Source organism: Arthrobotrys flagrans (genome assembly GCF_004000055.1).
Source record: "Arthrobotrys flagrans strain CBS H-5679 chromosome Unknown unitig_3, whole genome shotgun sequence".
Taxonomy (NCBI): domain Eukaryota; kingdom Fungi; phylum Ascomycota; class Orbiliomycetes; order Orbiliales; family Orbiliaceae; genus Arthrobotrys; species Arthrobotrys flagrans.
In genome coordinates, this window is record NW_027137547.1 from 2231619 (window position 1) to 2251625 (window position 20007).

General features: G+C 45.3%; 7 protein-coding genes across 8 annotated transcripts; 5 read left to right on the forward strand and 2 right to left on the reverse strand.

Moving 5' to 3' along the window:
* Positions 1-4438: 4438 nt before the first annotated feature.
* On the forward strand, positions 4439-5123 carry DFL_002039 (uncharacterized protein; the record flags this gene model as incomplete). The annotated part of the gene is made up of 3 exons (XM_067630763.1): positions 4439-4855; positions 4925-4957; positions 5037-5123. The coding sequence occupies 3 exons, from the start codon at positions 4439-4441 to the stop codon at positions 5121-5123; spliced, it is 537 nt and encodes a 178-aa protein (XP_067493375.1).
* Positions 5124-5551: 428 nt separating this feature from the next.
* DFL_002040 (uncharacterized protein) lies at positions 5552-6811 on the reverse strand (the record flags this gene model as incomplete). Its single annotated transcript, XM_067630765.1, has 5 exons — positions 5552-5872; positions 5946-6018; positions 6075-6122; positions 6184-6313; positions 6385-6811. The coding sequence occupies 5 exons, from the start codon at positions 6809-6811 to the stop codon at positions 5552-5554; spliced, it is 999 nt and encodes a 332-aa protein (XP_067493376.1).
* Positions 6812-8715: 1904 nt separating this feature from the next.
* On the reverse strand, positions 8716-10553 carry DFL_002041 (uncharacterized protein; the record flags this gene model as incomplete). 2 transcript variants are annotated; one of them, XM_067630767.1, is made up of 6 exons in its annotated part: positions 8716-8961; positions 9078-9313; positions 9367-9667; positions 9883-10158; positions 10385-10443; positions 10521-10548. In XM_067630767.1, 6 exons carry the CDS (start codon positions 10546-10548, stop codon positions 8716-8718), a joined length of 1146 nt encoding a protein of 381 aa, XP_067493378.1. The 2 variants fall into 2 exon arrangements, with proteins under 2 accessions (XP_067493378.1, XP_067493377.1); XM_067630766.1 differs by lacking the exon at positions 10385-10443 and having other exon boundaries at positions 10521-10553.
* Positions 10554-11529: 976 nt separating this feature from the next.
* Positions 11530-11820, forward strand: DFL_002042 (uncharacterized protein; the record flags this gene model as incomplete). The annotated part of the gene is made up of 2 exons (XM_067630768.1): positions 11530-11552; positions 11619-11820. The coding sequence occupies 2 exons, from the start codon at positions 11530-11532 to the stop codon at positions 11818-11820; spliced, it is 225 nt and encodes a 74-aa protein (XP_067493379.1).
* Positions 11821-12123: 303 nt separating this feature from the next.
* On the forward strand, positions 12124-14462 carry DFL_002043 (uncharacterized protein; the record flags this gene model as incomplete). Its single annotated transcript, XM_067630769.1, has 4 exons — positions 12124-12268; positions 12352-12601; positions 12669-12808; positions 12877-14462. The coding sequence occupies 4 exons, from the start codon at positions 12124-12126 to the stop codon at positions 14460-14462; spliced, it is 2121 nt and encodes a 706-aa protein (XP_067493380.1).
* Positions 14463-15598: 1136 nt separating this feature from the next.
* On the forward strand, positions 15599-16114 carry DFL_002044 (uncharacterized protein; the record flags this gene model as incomplete). The annotated part of the gene is made up of 1 exon (XM_067630770.1): positions 15599-16114. One exon carries the CDS (start codon positions 15599-15601, stop codon positions 16112-16114), a length of 516 nt encoding a protein of 171 aa, XP_067493381.1.
* A 2016-nt stretch (positions 16115-18130) lies between these two features.
* Positions 18131-19942, forward strand: DFL_002045 (uncharacterized protein; the record flags this gene model as incomplete). The annotated part of the gene is made up of 2 exons (XM_067630771.1): positions 18131-18214; positions 18311-19942. 2 exons carry the CDS (start codon positions 18131-18133, stop codon positions 19940-19942), a joined length of 1716 nt encoding a protein of 571 aa, XP_067493382.1.
* Positions 19943-20007: the final 65 nt, after the last annotated feature.

Consider the following 20007-nt stretch of genomic DNA (forward strand, 5'->3'; position numbering starts at 1 on the left):
TATTGTTCGGCGAGGTTTAGAGCTTCTGAATTGCATTGAATGTCACTGCGTATTAGAATTTTATGCAAAGCTTGAGACTGGTTTCGTACAGCCGTTCAGCTTTGTAAGCTATTGCTACCAGTGATAAGATTATTAAATCAGCGAATTCAAAGCTCGAGACCAGACCACTGATTTCCATAATACGTGACCAATCATAGATCCCAACATTATCCCTTTCGACAACGAAGTAACCTCTCTATTCGTTAATATCAGCACAGGAACACTCCCCACAAAATATATCACTTGCGGTCTCATTCTCTCCACTCATATGGGTTCTTACGCCGGGTATTCCTGTTTTCGAGTTTTGCGCTGAATCCGGAAACTTATTTGCTTGTATAAGTGGGAGATGGAGTAGTTACTGTATGGCACACTCTGGTTGACCCTAAGAGCACATTACTGAGGCAGAATATGCTATACTTGAACACCGTAGTTGATCCATCTAACTCTAGTACTTTCGGTAACTCCTCGACTGCCTTTGATTTAACGTATAGTCCCACTCGTTATGTGAGTTCTTAATGATTTTAACATTTCATTAATACATAAAAGCTGGGCCTCCAAAGTCATTAATTGCCGAATATCAATGGTTTCTCGCATTTAATAGATACGAGGAACAATTAACACGGGCGTGGTCTACCTAAACGGCCTTACCCTACCATTACAACTAGGCCTCGGAACCTCCTCATCCCTTCCGACCTTCGGTCTCGGTATATTCCCCGAATTACCCCAATCTGTGGCAAATTGTACGCCAGCACCGGTCCCCAGCTATTACGTGACCAAGGTCTTATATTTTCATTATTATTCGGAATATATGTAATCCCAAATCGCAAGTCGACTAGCAATCCTAGAGGAATAGCCTTTGGCGCGGTTGACGCGGTGAAATTCTATGTTCGGATGGTTATGGTGGAAATGGGTGAGGGCGGGGTTATTGAACCGACCAGAATAAAGTTGATGGTTGAAACTGAGAGGAGCGATGGAGGGGTTGATGTTGACGATAAGGTGCTTAAAGTCGGGAAGGTGGGATTTGATCCGACGTTAGAATAAGTCGATGACTTCAAAGAAAAATCGCATCGATGCTTACATTCTAATCGGGTCATTAATTTCAATTTTTAGTGGTATTTACGCCGTAAACAACCCGGCTCTTCACACCACAATACTATCAATTCATTATATACCTACGAACGGTCTATCGATACTTATATCACACCTTGCGATAGTACCTCCCCTACCACGAACAGAACTCTTCAATTCACTTTTAGTACTGCAAAACTTGAGGTTAAGATAAAAGTGACGGCCGATCAGTTGATATACAGGCTTGGGGGTGGGAGATGCTATATTGGGGTTCATAAGGGGTCTCAAGAAGTGGGGATGGTAAAGATTGATGTTGATTTGGGGTTATCTTTTTTCCGGTGGGTGTTTAATTTCTGAAGGTTATGGAGGATCTAATACTATAGGTGGTCTGGCGGGCAAGATGGGTGTGAGTCCGCCAGAAAACTTGCGTTTCGTTTTGGTGGGATAGCACCCGTCTTGGCACTAGACTATACAATATAATAGAAGTGCATACCTGCTCTACGATCAAGAGAACAGCGAGCTTGGCATTGCACCATCGGTAGCAGACAGCATGACCCAAAAGTTAGCAGAAGTCAATAATGCCGTGAGAGCAAGCGAATTAGTCGGTACCGGGCCAACGCCTATTGAAAGGCCTCGGCTATCTAGTTCCCATCTCAGACCTAAAACTAGAAAAATCGGGATTGCTGTAGGTTCCACGTTAGGAGGTTTACTAGTCCTTGGACTTGGATTTCTACTTTGGAAAAGGTGGAAGTTGATAGAAAATACCACCTTAAAAGACGAGTCTGAGCTTAATAGAAATGATAAACCTGAAGGACCGATTAGAATGGAGGTTATTGGGACTTCACTAGTCGAGCTGGGTGGAGTGAGGAGAGTTAAGTTTAAGCATGACGACGTTTTGATGCAATCTCAATCCTACAGCGATAAAGTAGTATAACTAAACTATATGCGAACTGAGCTCATATTATCATTCAGACAAAGGGAAGACAAGATGAGCACCGTAATCAGCATTTTCAGGACATGCAGTGACCACGTAACTCCGGTTAATAATGTTGCGTTTGATATCTTCTATCAGACTATCCGCATATTTAGGCGTGAAGAATTGGATCTCTTTAAGACGTTTGAGGCTACTCGTCTTCAAAAAAAACAATCGATACAGAGTCGGACACATCCCCTCTTCTCCATACATATCGGTTTCATCGGCTAGATCTCGAATGGAGATATTCTCTACATTCGGGTATCTAACCATAAACTCTAGCTCCTAAAATAAAAATAGGTATCGCTATTAGATATGCATAGGAACGATAGTCGGATCCTCAATCAAAACTTCTTACCAAGGAGCCGTAACGCGTATATTGACCACTATTCCCTATTTCCCACGCTTCATACACATATAGTTCTTGTACTTCCAACCGCTTGATCTGTGATCTCTCAAAAGTAAAGAATCCATCGAAAGCCGCCAATGTTGCTTCATCTACCTTCAAGGAGACTTCCTCAAGTATTGAGAGTTCATATTTCCTCAGGGGCATAGCATTCAGATTAGTTCGAACGCCCGGCGTATGTCCGTACATCGTGCAAGCTGCGTATCCGAAATTAAGGGCCCTCACACTCTCTGCAGATGGCCATATGATGTCACAAAATAGCTCAAGCACAGAAAAAGCTGCCCTACTCTCCTGGATTTGGTCAAGGTCTGAGATCCATACGTCCACGCACTTGATATGGAGTTTGCTAAAGTTGGCGTGAGGAGGGGAAGAAGGAGAAGAAATCTCTTCTTGAGCTTTCTCCCTTTGCGCACGCTTCAGTTTGTTGCAAATAACCGTGTCGGCACATAAACAGAGAAACAACGATTTGAGGGAGAGGCATCCAGTAAGGATATCGTGAACTCCATCGATATAGATTTGTATGTGGTTAGAAGACTTTAGAGGCTGATCTACGTAGAATCTTGCTTCGTTTAGGTTGCTGAAGTTAGTAAAAAGTGGGCTGAGGAACTTGGGTATCGTTATGATTATTTCTTGGCAAGTAGATCTGACATCGGCAGGGAATCTCCAAACTGCCTTTCATCATGTCTTGTAACCCTTTCCTCAAAACAGAACGCTCTGGGAAATGATTAAAAATAAATTAACTTTGATCCACCTGGGATTTGAGGTGATGTTAGTTTAGATTTTGGCTTACCTAACCGCTCCGCCATATTTTACATAGAGGGCGTATTTATCCGCAATCTCAATTCGAGGAAAAGTCAGACTCCATCGGTAAGTATCACGAAATTGAATTATCTGATATTGAAGGAAACAGAACTAGTAGAGCAAAAGGGTAGCAAGGTCCCGGAAACGTCGGCAAATTAAGACAATTGATAGCGCCTGAAGGGCTTCGCGGTGACGGCTAGTTGCATAGGCAGCAGTATGGTCATCCCAAAACATCACCGAGCCCGGGGGCTTCATACATTCTCCAATGATCTGGACCAAGATTTCACTGGGGAGACTTAGAAGTCCAGTTAGTGATTGTGTTTTGGCGTGATCCATGTTGTAGTTCGATGAGCAGTCGACTCGTAACTAAACTCGATAGGACTGAGCTGGTGCCGCGGACAAGAATTCGAAGGTCGATGGTGCCTAGTGCCACGCTTGCATCAATTGCAAGATGATATACAGCACAAGCTTAGAACAGGATTTTAATATAGATCTTCGAGTACGAGTCTAATTCGCACTGGTAGAGATCTAGGAAATTGAATCAGGATCCTGCTTTTGAGCTTCTTCGTGGCCGAAAACATAGTTTAGCTGCGGGGTATATTGTGCCACAAATTTTTGGACTCCAAGAGCTATTTTATGAATCCTGCCAGGGTTTAATGACCTTCTGTGTGACAAAGTAGCCCGTTTTCTTCTACTTTCCTTTTTAAGAAACAAAGGAGAATTTGATGTCAAGAGAATCCAACTGTTGTAGACTTGGGCCGGTAGATAGATATAATGAACATACTCCCTATTCGGGTAATTTGATTAAGTCAGGCACGTGTACAAGGATTGGGCGGTAGACGTCGGAGCAAACGAGGAACCGGCGGTTTTACCTTACGTAAGCTCACAGTTCTCGAAATGTTGCAATCAGCCATGCAAAACTAAAATCGCGCGATTTCGTAACACCACTGACTCGCATCCGCATAAAAGCCCCACCACCGCCCCTCATCCCTCATCCCTCATCCCTCATCCTCATCGCTTCCCATGTAGCTCGAAACTACAACAGTCAGAATCTCACATTCGTCAATCTCCTGGCCTCAATATCAATCTCTATCTACGAACCGTCGAAACCAAACCAAAGTCAAGCTTCGAATTTTACGAAAGCCGCAAAAATGAAGATCTACTACTACGACTCCCTCCCCGGCGACCAACGTCTTCCTCACGAGTCCTCCGACCCACTTCCGGAGTCGCTTCTTGATGATCTCGGTATCACCGCCGGCTTCTATCCATCCGGCGAGCAAGTCGATACCATCGCAAAGGAGCGACACTACAGGAACCGCGACATCATTACTGTTTCACCAGAAGCAATGGGGGAAGTCTATGAATCCAAGGTCAAGATGTTCTTCGCCGAGCACCTTCACGAGGACGAAGAGATTAGGTACATCCTTGATGGAAGTGGATACTTCGATGTCAGGAGCGGAAAGCCTGGCGCTGAAGATGAGAGATGGGTTCGCGTGGCTATGGAAGCCGGAGATTTCATTGTCTTGCCACCTGGAATCTATCATCGCTTCACTACCGATGAGAAAAATGTATGCTAGTCGTCATTTTTATTCCCTGTCTGCTAGAAAGGTTACGCTAACGCTGGATGATAAATATAGTACATCAAGGCGATGAGGTTGTTCAAGGACGAGGTAAGTCAGCTGTCAATCACTACCATCCTCTATATAGACTCAATCCAAATTATCAAATTTAACTAACGCGTCTTAACAGCCAAAATGGACCGCCCTCAATCGCAGCGCTGAAGTCGACCAGAACCCTTACAGGCAGGAGTATGTCAGCACCTTGCTCAAGGTTTAGCTGACACTATTGAAGACACATTTGAGAACACAAATCCTCAACCATTATCGTGAATTTAGCCGAATGACCTCCCCCAAAAGTACTGCAATTAGCGAACCAGGAATTAGGAATCAAGGATCAGGAATTCTACATCATATTCCATAATAACAAGAAATCTCTTTTCAACCTCTCATAAGAAAGTAATATCTAGCCAGAACAGCTCTAGTTGGTGCCGATCTCCGTGAGAAGATTCACACTGGTGAAGCTCCATGAATAAATCAGCCGTACCACCACTCTAGCAATCCTTGCAACTAGGAAAAATAAACTGAGTTCCATAAATTCGGCGATATGTACAATTGAGACGAAGGTCCAGTATCAACAGATCGCAGACTATATTTACACCATTTCCTACTCCTTCCCACCCCTCACCCATATTTCCAACTCTGCCTTTAACAGCTAGTACTAACATTCGAAGTCGTACAATAAGTCCCATCCGGCCCACTGCCAATCTTACTAGGCTCCTTGCCACTAGAATTACCTTCATATCTATCACAATACTTGCCGGAATTCTGACAAGAGTTCGAAATCTTGCAAGTATCTCCGTAGTTCGTATTAATACCACAGAGAACTCCACCGGATACAGCAGCGATGTTGTCGATGATTACATTTCGTGGACCGCCATTTCCGCTGCAGTTACCGCAGGATCGAACGACCTTACCGTAGTCGTTTGCGTAGAAGTTTTTGATGGAGATTGTGCCGCGGCCGTTGAACTAGAGGTTGTAGATTGGATTATTTAGTATTGGTTTGTGAGAAATTGGTGTGTTGGAATTTGAGTCAACGAACCTGGACAATCTTATCAGCAGCATGGAAGGCTCCACCGCCGTTAATGTAAGAAGTCCCGGAGGATTGCTTCAACCTATAGCTCAAATGTTAGACACTATAACAAGTTAACTACTAAAGCAAAGTACTTACGTAATGGCGTCTTCGCAAACGTCTGCCCACCAGACGTTATTCAAAGTGCTAAAAATCTCCCCGTCAGTATTAGGGTTTAAAGACTTGGGTAAGTGGGGCTGCAACATACCAAGTACCTCTGCAATGAACACCCTCGGCTTGATTTGGTCCAATAATCACATTTTGAAGCGTAGCGCCAGCCTCCAAGATGAAAATAGTGTCACTTTCTCCGGTTTCATCTTGCTCCGCGCAGACCTTTGCTATAACGCCCAACCTTGTTAGCAGCTGAACATACAACCCCAAAATTACAACATTAAAAGACACCACTTACGACTACGATCATACTTCTTCATCCCCCCATCGAAAAACGAAGCTACCACAATCGGTGCATTCGTAGCCACAGACCCCTGACTAGCCGGCAACGACTTCGTAAGCCCCGTCGCCACACTCCCACCACCAGCAGTGGTAGTAGCAGCCTTAGTTGTAGTGGTAGTTTTCAAAGTAGTCGTGGGATTTGAACTACCACCGGTGTAATAACATGAACATTCTTTAGAGATCATGCTAGGTTTGTTGCTACAGTTTGTGGCCCATGATGGAAGACCTGTAGTCGCGGTTACGGTGGATTTTGTGAGGGTTGCGCAGTAGGCTGATGCGGTGGCGGATTGGGATTTTATAAAGCTAGCGCAGGAGTTGGTGTCTGGGTTTGCGCAACCGAGGGCGGCGGGAATAAAGGCCGCGAGGAGGAGGAGCTTTTGCATTTTGAGTGGTAGACAAGTGCGTATGTATATATGTTCGTGGGTAACTTTGTTTACTCCCTGATTGATACAACTTCGATTGCGTGATTCTAGGGGAATCCCTCGAAGCTTTATACTTCAATAACTGAAGCATCTTGAGCTATGATATTGACGGTAAATTTTGAAACCCGGTGTTTTATTTCACCGTCAGCAGATAATACAGCTACCTCCATGCTTCGTGAATCCCAGGAGCCAAAACTCACCCGTTCGAGAGCCCCTTGTAAAGCCGAAATTCCGATTCCATGTAAGGGAACGCGAACATGACCCAAGCAAGCGTGTTCCGCGTCAGGTCCAAGTAGGGAAATAAAACGGAAGCCATGTTCCACCCTTCCACCAGGGATAAACCTTCGACAAAAATTGTCCGACCACAAGCCGTAAGGATCCATAGAATTTTAGCGAACAACATTGACAACTCTAAGCTGGCAACTTGACTCTTTACTCGAGACGAAACCGGTAAACCATGGATCTCCACTCCATCGGTTCGCGGTTTGAAATACTCCCCATGTTGCGAATATGCCAATCGTGAGATTTTGCGTTGAGCTTGTTTAAAATGCCTTACCTCTGACGGAACAAGAACGCCAAGCGAATGTCTTGATGCCTTTATTGGCTCGCCTAACCTCGTTCTCGACTTGGCACAGGACATCGGCGCGGCATCCCGACCCGTCGGCCAAGGGAATCTCGTTATCCAAAGTACTTCCCCGGATTCGTACATGCAGGTTGGTTTCTGGAGACGATTTGTGGAAAATAGTTGGCGATTCGGGAGGGCTAGTTAGGTATTTGTCCGTCTCATCTTCAAAACTTTGGGTTCACGTTAATTATCCTGAGTACCGTGCTGAGGTCGGCCTGTTAATAATTTTACATGATAAGTTGCCTACAAAATTACAGAAGTATCTACAAGTAAAGACATAGAATATTTAATGTTTGTCTTTAAATTCGGAGTAGACAGTAGAGGATCTCATTTTCTAAATCCCTCTCGGAATTTTCGTCTCATCTATAGGATCAAAAGAAAAACTGCTATACGCACTTCATATGGGAGGGAAGTTTATTGTCAACTTCTAAAATCGAAATTATTTGGCTGACATGGTCTACGTAACCTTTCATGCCTCGCACTTAAATCATGAATCATCTATACGCCGATGTATACAACCAAAGGCAAATAGAGGGGATACCGAAAGCCTCTTCCCTATAAAAGTAACATTATACGAATCTGCATCTAATCTCAGCCTCATGGCGTGACCTCCTGCACGACGGCAGATTTAAGCCCCGTCTCCACGGAGTAAATTAATATTCATGCGGTATTGCATTACCAATTTCAATATTGTTGGCACAAAAAGATGCAGCGTCGATTTTTTGTTTATTCGCTAAGTTCTGAATGTAGACGAAATAGATCTTGTTAGCCGCTAATATTGCTGTGGTACCATTCTATTATACATTTTTCAGCGTTAACGCGTTAGGACTGATGTATCTATGGTAACAATGTTGTTCGGGGTATGGTTACTTAGTGCTCTTCCCTATCTATAGGTATATGCTTGCGCATTGTATTCATTCCCCATCTAATAGGCTCAACTATGGTATCTTTCATTGGAGGCTTAGTACGAAGAAAATAGAATTGCTATAAAATCTTTCAAGCGGGCTTATATGCACAGTATATCCACCGATATCCAATGATTATGACAATTAAGTAAAATAATTCGTAACGGTCGTGTCTGCAAAGTAAGCGCTCCAACCAAAGAAGGTACATCTAAAACGCCAAAGAACGCCAAACCCTTATAATACGGTCGGATTTTAAAAGGCGTCTAGGAAAAGAAGAAGCCACAAAAAAAAAAGGACCACAAAAGGTCCCTCCCGCGAAATGTAGAAACTTGGGTTTAAGCATCACTAATCGTCTCTAGCCCCGTAGCCTTCCTTTGAGGCCGTGGCCGTTCCGCTGTCGGTGCCAACTCACCCGTCGTCGCCGAAGACGATATCTTGTTCAAGCTATTCTTCCTCGATAAACCCCCAGGCAGAAGCATACTTGTCAAACTCCCTCTCCTCCCTCTACCTTCCTGTTCGAAAGTTTCCACCCTCATAATCGAAGCATCAGGATCAATAACCCCCCTCTCCCTTCCAGCGGCCTAGTTCCCGTCTCTTCCATAGCAACAGGCGCACTCCTCCTCCTACTGTCATGTGCACTACGGCTCCCCGATCCAACGAGCCTACTGCCACTTCCCATACTTTTCTTTCGTAATACCAGTGTTTTGAAAGCAGGGAGGCAACAGACGATGATGCCGACCGATTGTTCTACTGCTGCCCAGGCTTGTTGCATTCCTATTATGGGACCGGAGCCGGCTGTGAAGACGTAGGCTACCCTTCCCAGAGTTATTATGACGCCGACGAAACCGATGGCGAAGACGGCGGTTGCGGCGTAGAATTGCTTCTTGTTGTTGCGGCGAAGGACGTGGAGGAATGAGAAGGGGAGGGAGAAGACTATATCGATCATATCAGTATACGTTGACTCTAACTTCATAGGTGTTCCATACTCATAATCTCAGTACCCGCATGCAACGACACCGTAATAATATACGGGTTATAAGCAAAGTACGCCACACAAGCGTCCTGTGGATGTTCAACCTCCCAATTACTAATAATCGGTATGCACCAGAAGATATTAAGCCCTAGCCACACAAAGCACGAGGATATCACAAAAACGGTGATGATGTGCAGGGCAATCCTTTGCTTCGGCATGGTCGCCGGCGGAATTAACTGATAAAACAGTGCGACAAGATAAAATTTTACGCCCCATAGTGAGAGGTAGTAAGGCATTGAGGAGGCGTAGAGCATCTATTGGTTGACCGGATGTTAATATTTATTTAGCATCACAAAGATCATATGCAATGTGCCCATGCGCCTCTTGAAGCGAGTGACTCTAACCCAAAGCAGGCGAATACATCGAGATTCGATTTCAAGGTGTGCGGCACGAGAAAAAGGCGTGGCAATAGTGGGGTAACATCAAATATCTTGACCCTGAAGGAGGAAAATGGTTTTGTCACACATACCTTAAGCAACTGCCTCAACCTGGTTTTATTCAACCTCAAGTATGCACTCCATGGATCCTCTAGAGTTTGGTCCAGCGACAGTCTCTCATCGCTAAAACCCGAAGTGACCATTACTGTGTCACATGCGGCTGTGGCAAAAAAGCAGAGCAAAGTTAGGATGATGGTCCAGTCGCTCGCTGTGAAGTGGAAAAAATCATGCTTGTTTCGATAGTTGCGCATGTAGATCCTCAGTGCGACGAAGATGGTGGCTAAGCCGACGAGGAGCCATTCTACTATCTAGAAAAGGTTAACGCAATGAGGAGATGCCAAAAATATGAAAGAAAAAAAAATTAATATCAATTAGTCAATCGAGGTCGTTGGGATGTGAAAGAATTAGCAAATATATTCCCGGGTTTACAGGGGAAGATACAAAGTACCAAGAGGTAAGAACTGTGCGACCCAATGCTAAGTACGACCCAAGTGGCCGGATTTTAAGATAGGGATGAAGTATATGCAGACAAACAGGAAAAACGATGAAAGCAAGGGGCACGTTTTCAGGCCGTCTGCAGTGCAGCCTATCAACTAAACGAGAAACCGTCAGACAGTTTCAGGGAATGCGGTTTATCTCATGCTATGTTACATAACACAGACTGACTTACAATGACATTGACTGGCTTTATCGGCCATACCATGATGGATCTGACAGACGACAGTTGCAAGTCGTCGTCGCGCGACGGGAAGGGAGAGTGGATGCGGGAATTGGCCTGGCCCGAGGCGACAGAGGATTTGCGGTGCGAGAAAAGGGAAGAAAAAAGGGACCGAGTGCGGCTGATTGGGGGGAATTAACCAACGGTCTTACTTTTTCCTTAGCATGGCCAGCCCGAACGGATATCGATCCGCTGGCCACTCTTCGCCCTGGAGCTTGTGGTTTAAGCTTGATAATATCACGAAATAGCTTCCGGACTGGGAGAAACTAGGCAATGCAGGCGAGTATCACAGAGGAGCAGGGATTTCGATGGCTGCATGATAATGCGCAGAGATCCGAATGGATCGAAAGCTAGGGAAGTGGACAAAGCTTGGGATGAGGTTCATTTGATAGTGTCAAATCGACCCAGATCAGTATCATATTCGGATAGTCTTTTGCATTGCATGTGTAAGAAATCCCCGGCCCATCTATCGAGGCAAGATTAACAAGATCAGTAATCCGTATGGGATAGTACACCCTAATCAACAGGCTAGAGCAGTTAAAGTACAGTCTTGTTAGAGTCAAGTACAAAGTTACCGCCACGCCGGCAGTATCCCCCAACCATGAAGCCCGATGCAATTGAATTCAGCCCACCCAAACTTCAATTGTGGAGTCGAGAGTCTGTTTCAACACATTTGGCAACACTGGCCTTTCGTTGGTGCCTTGGCGTCCTGGGAACTAAGAAAAGAACGCCACGCAGGTGGTCTGTCTAGCATCTCCTTGGTCTCACGGAGACTTTGAGTATCAGGGCCTCTCTGCACACATACCCGTCAATCTTCTCGATTTCCTTCCTAACAAAGTCAATGTTTCATTCACCCATTCCTTCATCGATTCGTTCGTTTTATTCACCTCGTCTCGCATGTAGCCGACCCGCTGTGGGGACGATATTGTGTATCATCTATAGATCACTGCCACCACTTTGTATGAATTCATACCTAGTACTTAGGTATGCCTGCCCATCTAAGGGTTCGTGAGTTACATAGATCTGGACTCACTGACTTTCTTTACATAGTACAAGCTTCGACCAACTTCTTTACAAACAACCGCCAGAAACTCGAACAAATGTGTTATTTTATTTCGAAGAGCGGGGCAGATATGCTACACTCGCTGCGCATACTCTCGGGGTGTTTAATCCCAATTATGTGATGCCTCACAGACGCCATTCACGAGCTCGTGGTCTCGAGCTCCACCTTCCAATTTCTAAGCTAAGCTAATCGGAGCCTGGCGTATGAGAACTATCCATAGTTCAACGGAGCGAAGGCGTCCAGGCACATATAGGCCTTCATGCATTGCCCCATATCGCAAATGAGCGTCACCGGACAGGCATCCAAGATAAACAAAATCATAGTGTATCTTTATGTTTTTCTTTTATAAGATGGATGCTCCGCCTGTGAAGTTTAACACAATGTCTCTTTGCCCTGGTATTGCTTGACAGCGGCACTGGGTGTAGCGCAGCGGAATTGACATCTCAATCTTGACGTTTTGAACTCGAGGATTGGAAAAGAAGGATTTTCAATATGCGATTCTCGGTCGCCGCCTTTACCTTTCTAGCCGCTCTTGCGGATGTTGCTTTTGGGCAGAACAGTTGCGGGGCTACAGCGGCGAGTTGTCCGACTGTCAGGAACAATGCTGCTTCGAGGTCAAGCTGTTCTTCGTATTTTAGTAAGTCTATTCGTGATCAACATTAATGCATGTATGTCGAGTGAAAGAAAGCATATCACTAACCATTTATGAATGATGTCTAGCCCAAAATTCGATCAAAACCTCGACATGCTACACTTCGACAGTGATCACAACTAAGTATAACCTGACAAGAACTGAGACAAGTACATTTTATTCGACGACAAGGCCAACTTTAACCTCGATTCGTACTATTACGTCAAATCTTGGAGCATCAACTGTTACATCCCAACCAACTACGACGATTACCGTTACCGAGACGGGGTATAGTACGGCTACAACAAGTACAAGCACCGTTGTGACCACCACCACTTCGTAAGTCAGGGGCATTTAGATCATGATAGCCAAGATGGATGTAATTTACTAACATTATCATACATAGTTATTCCACATTGGTGGTAGTTTCAACATATACTGCTACAATTACAGGATCCCCCCCGACCACTAGTTCGGCAGGTTCAGTTGCTTCGACGCTGATGAAATTCCGTAAACGTCAGGCCGCCACTGTCCCGGGCGATTGCTGTAAGTTGCTCTTTCATATCTGTATATCTCCCAATTAAGTGAATTGTCTGACACGCCCCACTATACAGCCTGTTTTCTGTTCACGTCTACAGTCAGGACCCGTGCAGCCTATGAATTCCCAACTGGAACGACAACAATTACCATATCGACGACAATAGTAGCAACAAGCGCCTCGACAGCAACAAGTTCAACTACTCTATCCGTATCAGGAGGGGTTGTAACTGTAACTTCATGGGTAGCTTCAACGGTGACTTCAACTCAGACTCTACCAACAACGGCAGCCACCGAGACCACCACAACGATCACCAAACCGGAGACTACGACAAGCACCTCTGTAGTTTTCGAGTTCACATATGTACCTCCAAACGCTCCAGATACCACTTCCTGCCCTGGCAATGCGGGTCTTGAAGTCGCTATTTATGATAATCCATTTAGAATTGCCGCAGGACAACCCGTGCCGACTAATTATAACAATTTCATACCTGAATACTTCAAAACCAGTGAACCCTACGGTCGAAACCGGACAAGCGATGTTGGGCTTGACTACGACAGAGACGACGTGTCTGTGGGCGGCCCTAACTTCCATGTGTACGGCATGACAGCCAAAGTCATCACCTATGACGACCGCGACCCTGGAACTGAATTTGTTCTTAACCATCGCGGTTATTTCTACGCACCAGAAACTACAACTTACAACTTCAGAATCTTCGGTGCCGATGACGGCGCTTGGCTCTGGGTCGGTCAAATCGCATATACCAACTGGACCCGTGCAAACGCCAATGCGTATACCATTTATAATGGAACACCCAATAACAACTACGAGATCACACTGACCGCGGGCAGCTATACCCCCTTCAGAATTATATATGGCAACGGTCTCAGATTTGGGCACTTCAGCTTCGAAATCAAGGATACATCTGGTAACTTCTACGCACAACATGGCACTCCATCGCCCTATCTCGTCGCATTTGCCTGCGATAAACCTGCTGAAGCCCCGCCGTTCAACCCCTTTGGCTCCGAAACCTCACAAGCTACAGGACCTCCAGACACCAGCTGCAGTAATGCTGGCATGGAAGCCGCCATCTTCGACAACCCATATCCCCATGACGGAAGCCAAGACTACGGAAATTTCGTCCCCGAAAGGTTTAAGTATGCTTCTCCATCTGGCGAAAAGGTTGTCTCTTCGATAGGAATCGACTGGGACACGCCTAATAATGAAGCTGGCAGGCACCCTTACGGGTGGAACCCTGAGCAAAACCCACTTCTCTATGCCATTCTGTGGCGCGGTTTCTTCTACGCCCCCAAGTCCGGAAACTACACCTTTAAAGTCTCAAGGGGTGACAATTTCGGTGGGGTCTGGACAGATTCGCTAGCAAGGGTCGGCTGGACGAGAGCGAATGCACAAGCCACATCTATTTGGTACTCAGGTGGCTTCACACAAGGACAAGTGACCTTGAATCTCGTCGGAGGCACTTACGTACCGTTCCGTGTGATTACAGCGAACGGTGGCGGTGCATCAAGACTGAATTTCGATATTGTGGATGGCTCCCAGACGTATTATGTTAGGTCAAGTACTCCTAGTGCTTATCTCGTACGTTTTGCTTGCGATGGGTCAATTAATAGATTCAGTGATCCCTTTGGAGAGGAAAGTTAGTTGATTGTTTTATGTATTTTATGGTAGTACAACTTTTTAATGACTGTGATGTATTAATATGACTCCAAGTACAGATGAGGGAGCAGTTTGGAATGTATCGATTTCCTTAGCCCCAGGTCTTATTTTCTTTCTTTAAGGATACCAAGATTATCAAGAGCCTTTAATGCTTCTTTCCGTTTAAGCTTTCTGGCTTTAACCAAAGCGTTTTCTTGGTCGCACTATATCTTTTTCTTATCCATCGGCGTCAGATTAAAAGCATGAACGTGAATATAACGTCCGCAAACTCATGCGCTCAATGACATGGAGCACAATATCTGAGTGAGATCTGTACCCTAATTCCATCCATGCCCCACGTCGGGCCCCACCCAATATTTCCCTGACGAGCTAGCTTCGTACTACAAAGAACCACAGGTTGACCTTCGGAGGCTAGCCTCGCCATGGGTTTAATTGATTACACAAAAAACTGTGGTCTCATTGTCCAATCCCAGGTCAGAAATCAGAGTGAGTACATACGTGGACGTAGTATCCCGATAATGATATGCGTACAATGACACCACGGCTTGGACAAAAGAAGTAATTAAAGGCTGTATAAAGGATGAGATTTATAAACTAGTACCAAATATGGCCATGAGGCTTAAATCAAAAGATTGTAGTATGATACAGAAGATATATCTCAAGATATCAAGCATGGTGTTTATTTTCTATCCGCCAAAGCCCGCAAATCTACATATCAAACGCTTCAGCTTCATAGAACGTTCAATCGAACACGAACACAGATTTAGGACTAGAACCCCAATGCGGCGGCGGCGGAGGACGTTTCAAAGGGAACACGATCTGGATACTCGAGCATATCTGAAAACCTTCTTGAGCTTCCTGATCCTTCTTTCTCTTCCTCTTCTCCTTCAGCTTCGCCTACAATCCTCACTTTTCACCTGCAATCCTTCCAAGGTTGAAGAAGCTGTGTCAGGAAAATCCTCACAGATCCTCAAGTAAGTATCCATACTCCTCTAATCCTCAAATATCCATTCTAAGCTTTATAGAGCCTTCTAATGGTTTCGATGGGTTCTAACACCTCCCAGACTTGGCGAACCTTTGCCCTCTCCCTAAAACCTTGAAACAATCCTTTCCTTTCCAAAATGTCCGGATCCGGTTCGACCTCCGCACCCCGTCTCTGCTGGCAACGCTCTCCGCGTAATAAACCTGTGCCCTATGCTCACGACATCTGCTCCATTGATGACTTGGACGACCATCTCAGCATCGACGATAACTCCGTCTCCTCCTTCCTCTACTTTAGTAGCGACAAGTATCCCCACCACCGTCTGATTGCCGGTTCCTTGGAACGTTTGGCCACAATCTACCATCCCAGGATGTTGTTCTGCTTCATCGACACCACTCGCTTGGGAGACGAACTTGCTACGCCAATCATCAAAAGATACGAGATTGATACGGAGTGTGCGGCCGCTGTTATCATTCTTGAGAATGGTGAGAAGAAGTCTACACTTCAAATCCCGTTCATGGGTGAAAAGCAGGCTATGGAGGATTTTATAAGGAATCATCTTGGGTTGGAACGAATTTCGCGTCCGGGATTTGGACCGGAAGGAGTGTATACCCACCATCGTAGTGGGACTACCGCGTACTGTAGGGAGAGTTAGGGCTGTTTGGAATCGATATGTTTCATTTTCGATCGGTCTGAGCTCACTTATGGGTTGTTTTCTTCTACTTCCACTCCGACTAAATTCTTTTATCTCCGAATACGTTCGGCTTCTCATACTTTCTGTATGCTGGGCTTTTTTGTTTTTCTGTCCGAAAGATCCATGGATCTTTTACGCCCTTTATGATGGAATGGATGGCTTGATGTGAAATGGATAATGTCTTGTATTTTAGTTACATGATAGATATGCATTAACGAATGTCAATCAAATTCTATTCCAATCGTCCAAACAAAAAAAATCATGAAATCGTTCTTCTATATGTAGTCCCCGTACTGTAATCCATACTCCGATGTCTATATGCGAGTAAAAATAAACATTCGCCGTGTATCTTGGTTGATATTGGCTGAAGAACTTCGTCCTGCGGTCTTCGTGGCACTATGCTGGACCCTCACCCCTTCTGTATCGAACCCTAGCCCTAGGACTGTGCTAACTATCCACACCGACCTTCATCGAACCCATCTTCAGTAGAGTTTTGGTAAGTTTGGAAGCGGGTGAAGTCGCATGTTGGAAATTTCGGAGTCGAGGATTGGTTGGAGTTAATCAAGGTAGCGTAGAGCGGCAATGATTGTCTCGTAAGTAATGTATTCAATCAATGAAGGTATGTAAAATCTGTCGTAAATCGTAAAATTGCAATTGATTGCGAAAGACCGGCTTTGCGTAAAGAGAAGAGTACTATGATGACTCTACATTCGGTTATTGTGGGCACCGATGTTGTAGTCTGGCCGAATGAGGAATATGACGCCCTTGATGATTCCCCCGATGATCATGAAGAGATACAAGAATACCATTTTTTTCGGATTGTATTTGGATAGAAGCTTGGAGGCGTAAAATTTGAGGATAGAGTGTTTGTGCGAGTGGTAAAAGTGTTCGAGCGGGTATCAATGAGAGTATTTGATTCGACCTGTAGCCACCAGGACAACTGGGGAGTCGAAGAGAAGGAAACCACCCTCTATTTATGCTTCTTGAGGTAGCTCCACCGAGCTTAGGGTCTGCTCGAGCTGTCTGGACCCTGCCAAAATACGTGGCGTGCGTGGAACGACAGCTAGTGCAGCGGTGGCTGCAGCTGCAAAGTCAGAGAATGTTATCAGGGTAGGAGGTGTAAGGGACATATACATACCCTTGCAATTAAACGATTAAGGGATATACCCGGTAGACTGAGTACAGCAGGGTATACAAATAAGGTAAGTATTATTCAAAGCTAGCTATAAGAAGTCTCCATGTTCACGATTTAGGATTAGTTAGCCGTAAAGTAAAATTTCAAGTCTCACGACACCAACAGCAATAGTCTAGACGATGAACTCTGTCTTCGAATTGCCACCCTCATGACAAACTCACCCAAAAGTACCTGTGGAACTTAGTCAATCTGTACACCTGATCGACTGCCTAGGAAAGGGAAACCGTTTGATAATTCTGATTAACTAAAAAAGGACTGGTGTCTGTCATACTATTCCATCAAGCATTCGTTAAATACCTTGACTATTCGACCGGTACGTACCGACGACTTGCTCGCCTTGTGATTTCATGCTGTGCTGTACATGCATTCGCATCACACACGCAATACCCACTTTTGCATGCATCGAGATCGGGAGATCCTTGCTTAGGAAATCGAGTAGGGTGCGTTGCGTGTCATTTTTCCGACGAGTCTCGACTGGTACGAAAGGAAGGGAAAGACCACGCTAGCCGGTTGGCGGCTTAACCTGTGCCATTCGACTCGCCATCTGTTTACGTATTCCTGTTCTGTTTCCTGTTCAAGTGGTGAGGCGACTTTGCTTTGCATTTTTGCATTGGCCTCAAATGCAATCTCCGCATTGATTTTATTTGTGTCCTCCGACGACAAACCTGGCCGTCAGGATCTTGAAGCGGCCCAAGCACCCTCGACAGGATATCATAAAGCCTGGCGATTTTTTGACCTCAACATCACAACTTACCATTAGCGATAATATTTCTCCACCCTCTATGGATCCTACTCGCGACACAAAGCGCGAGCAGAGCTTCCTGCTCAACCTTCCCGTAGAGATTCTCCAGCAGATAATCGAAGCAGTACGTTATCATGCCGCCATGTCACAATGACCCGCTCTCAAAAATACCACATTTTCAACACACCGAGATCTCACTAACCAACGACGACATATACAGGTCCATCTATCTTCTCTTAAAGAACTTCGTCTTGTGAACCACATAATCAGCGATCTCGTGACACCGCTTCTGTTCGAAAAGTATACACTATGCCTTAAACACATCAGAGGCCATGGTCGAGATATTGCGGAAAGGGTCGCGCCGGAGAAACAGATCCAGTTGATCCGCAAAATCGAAGCCATAAAATCCCTCGAAGGGTTGGAGTTCCTCACATCCAACGTCCAGGATCTGAATATTAGCGCGTATCAAATTCGGGATGCCGTGAAATTTCTCTACGAGGAACCTATCCAGCAGGATACGGATGATTTTAGCCCCCTCGGCGTCCAGATTCTCCAAAACTTCATCTGCAGCATGAAGAAACTCAAAACGTTAAGATGGAATATTTCGTACTGTAATCTCTCCAGAGAAATTGATTTCTCTCCGATAGCCGGATTGGTAACACATCTTGAACTACACCCTACGATTGATATGGACCATTACGACCATCCTTCCCCACAATACGACCCCTATCCCGCCTTTAAAGCCTTCACAAACCTCACCCACCTAACAATCTTATTATGGGATCGAAATTCTTTGGACACACTAAACTACCTCCCACGCTTAAAATCCCTAACCTTCGAACCATCCTACGAACTCGACACTACTGCCTTCGATTTCCTAGAAGTCCAACAAGTACCTTTCAACCTCGAAGAACTAACCCTCAAATACGGCACGATAAACGATCCATTCCCGGACCACCTGATCCCCACATTTCTTTCTAACCTTAAACGGCTAACCTCGCGCACCGGGCCCCGACCGGAATTTATGATCAAACGCTCGATATGGGATGCACTCCGCGAACATGGCGTATACCTCACCCACGTATCCGAACACAACGCGTCAAGGTCGTTATTAAACTATTTATCCTCATACGCAAACACCCTGACCAGTCTATCGATCCATATGGTTCCTTACCGGTGCGGCCGTATAGCAACGAAGGAAGTTTGTACGGCAGAACATAATGGAATGCTAGCGTTCATGAACGAGTTTTGGCAAGAGGTAATCCCAAAACATGCATCGACTTTAAAACGTCTCAAGATGTTCCCGGGGAATCAACATATCCGTAGCGGAGAAGGTCCAGGCAAAGCAGAACAGCATAAAATGGTGGAGAAGTTGAATTTATTGGAGCCCTGGAGCTTGGGAAATCATATCCCCGCTGCGGAGAAGGCGTTGATGATGTGTGAACGGTTAGAGGAGTTACAGACGGGGAGTGCGGGGGAAGTAGGGTTCAAGGAGGCTATCGAGGTGGCAGTAAAGTCGAAGAGAGTCGAGAAGTTGACGTTTAATTTGAAGGGATACGCGGCACGTCCGCAGATGCGGGGATGGTGCGGAACTGGGATGATGCAGTTCTTGAACGAGGCGATGGGAATGAGAAGAAGGATTTTGGACGTTAGGTGGGAAAGTGATGGGGTTCCGGATGATAGGTGGGGGAAACTGGATATTGAGGTGATACCGGTGGGGAAGTTGACTTTGATAAGAGACACGGAAGATGAGGGGTTATTCAAACTGATTGATTTCAAAGATGTGCGATCCGGTATGGTGCCTAGCACTCCGGCAGCCACCGCACGAGAATTAAATACTCAAACTAGCTAATGTTACGAGTTGTGTGTAAATTTGCATGGCTATCAGAATGAATCGCGCAAGGTTCAAAGGTAATT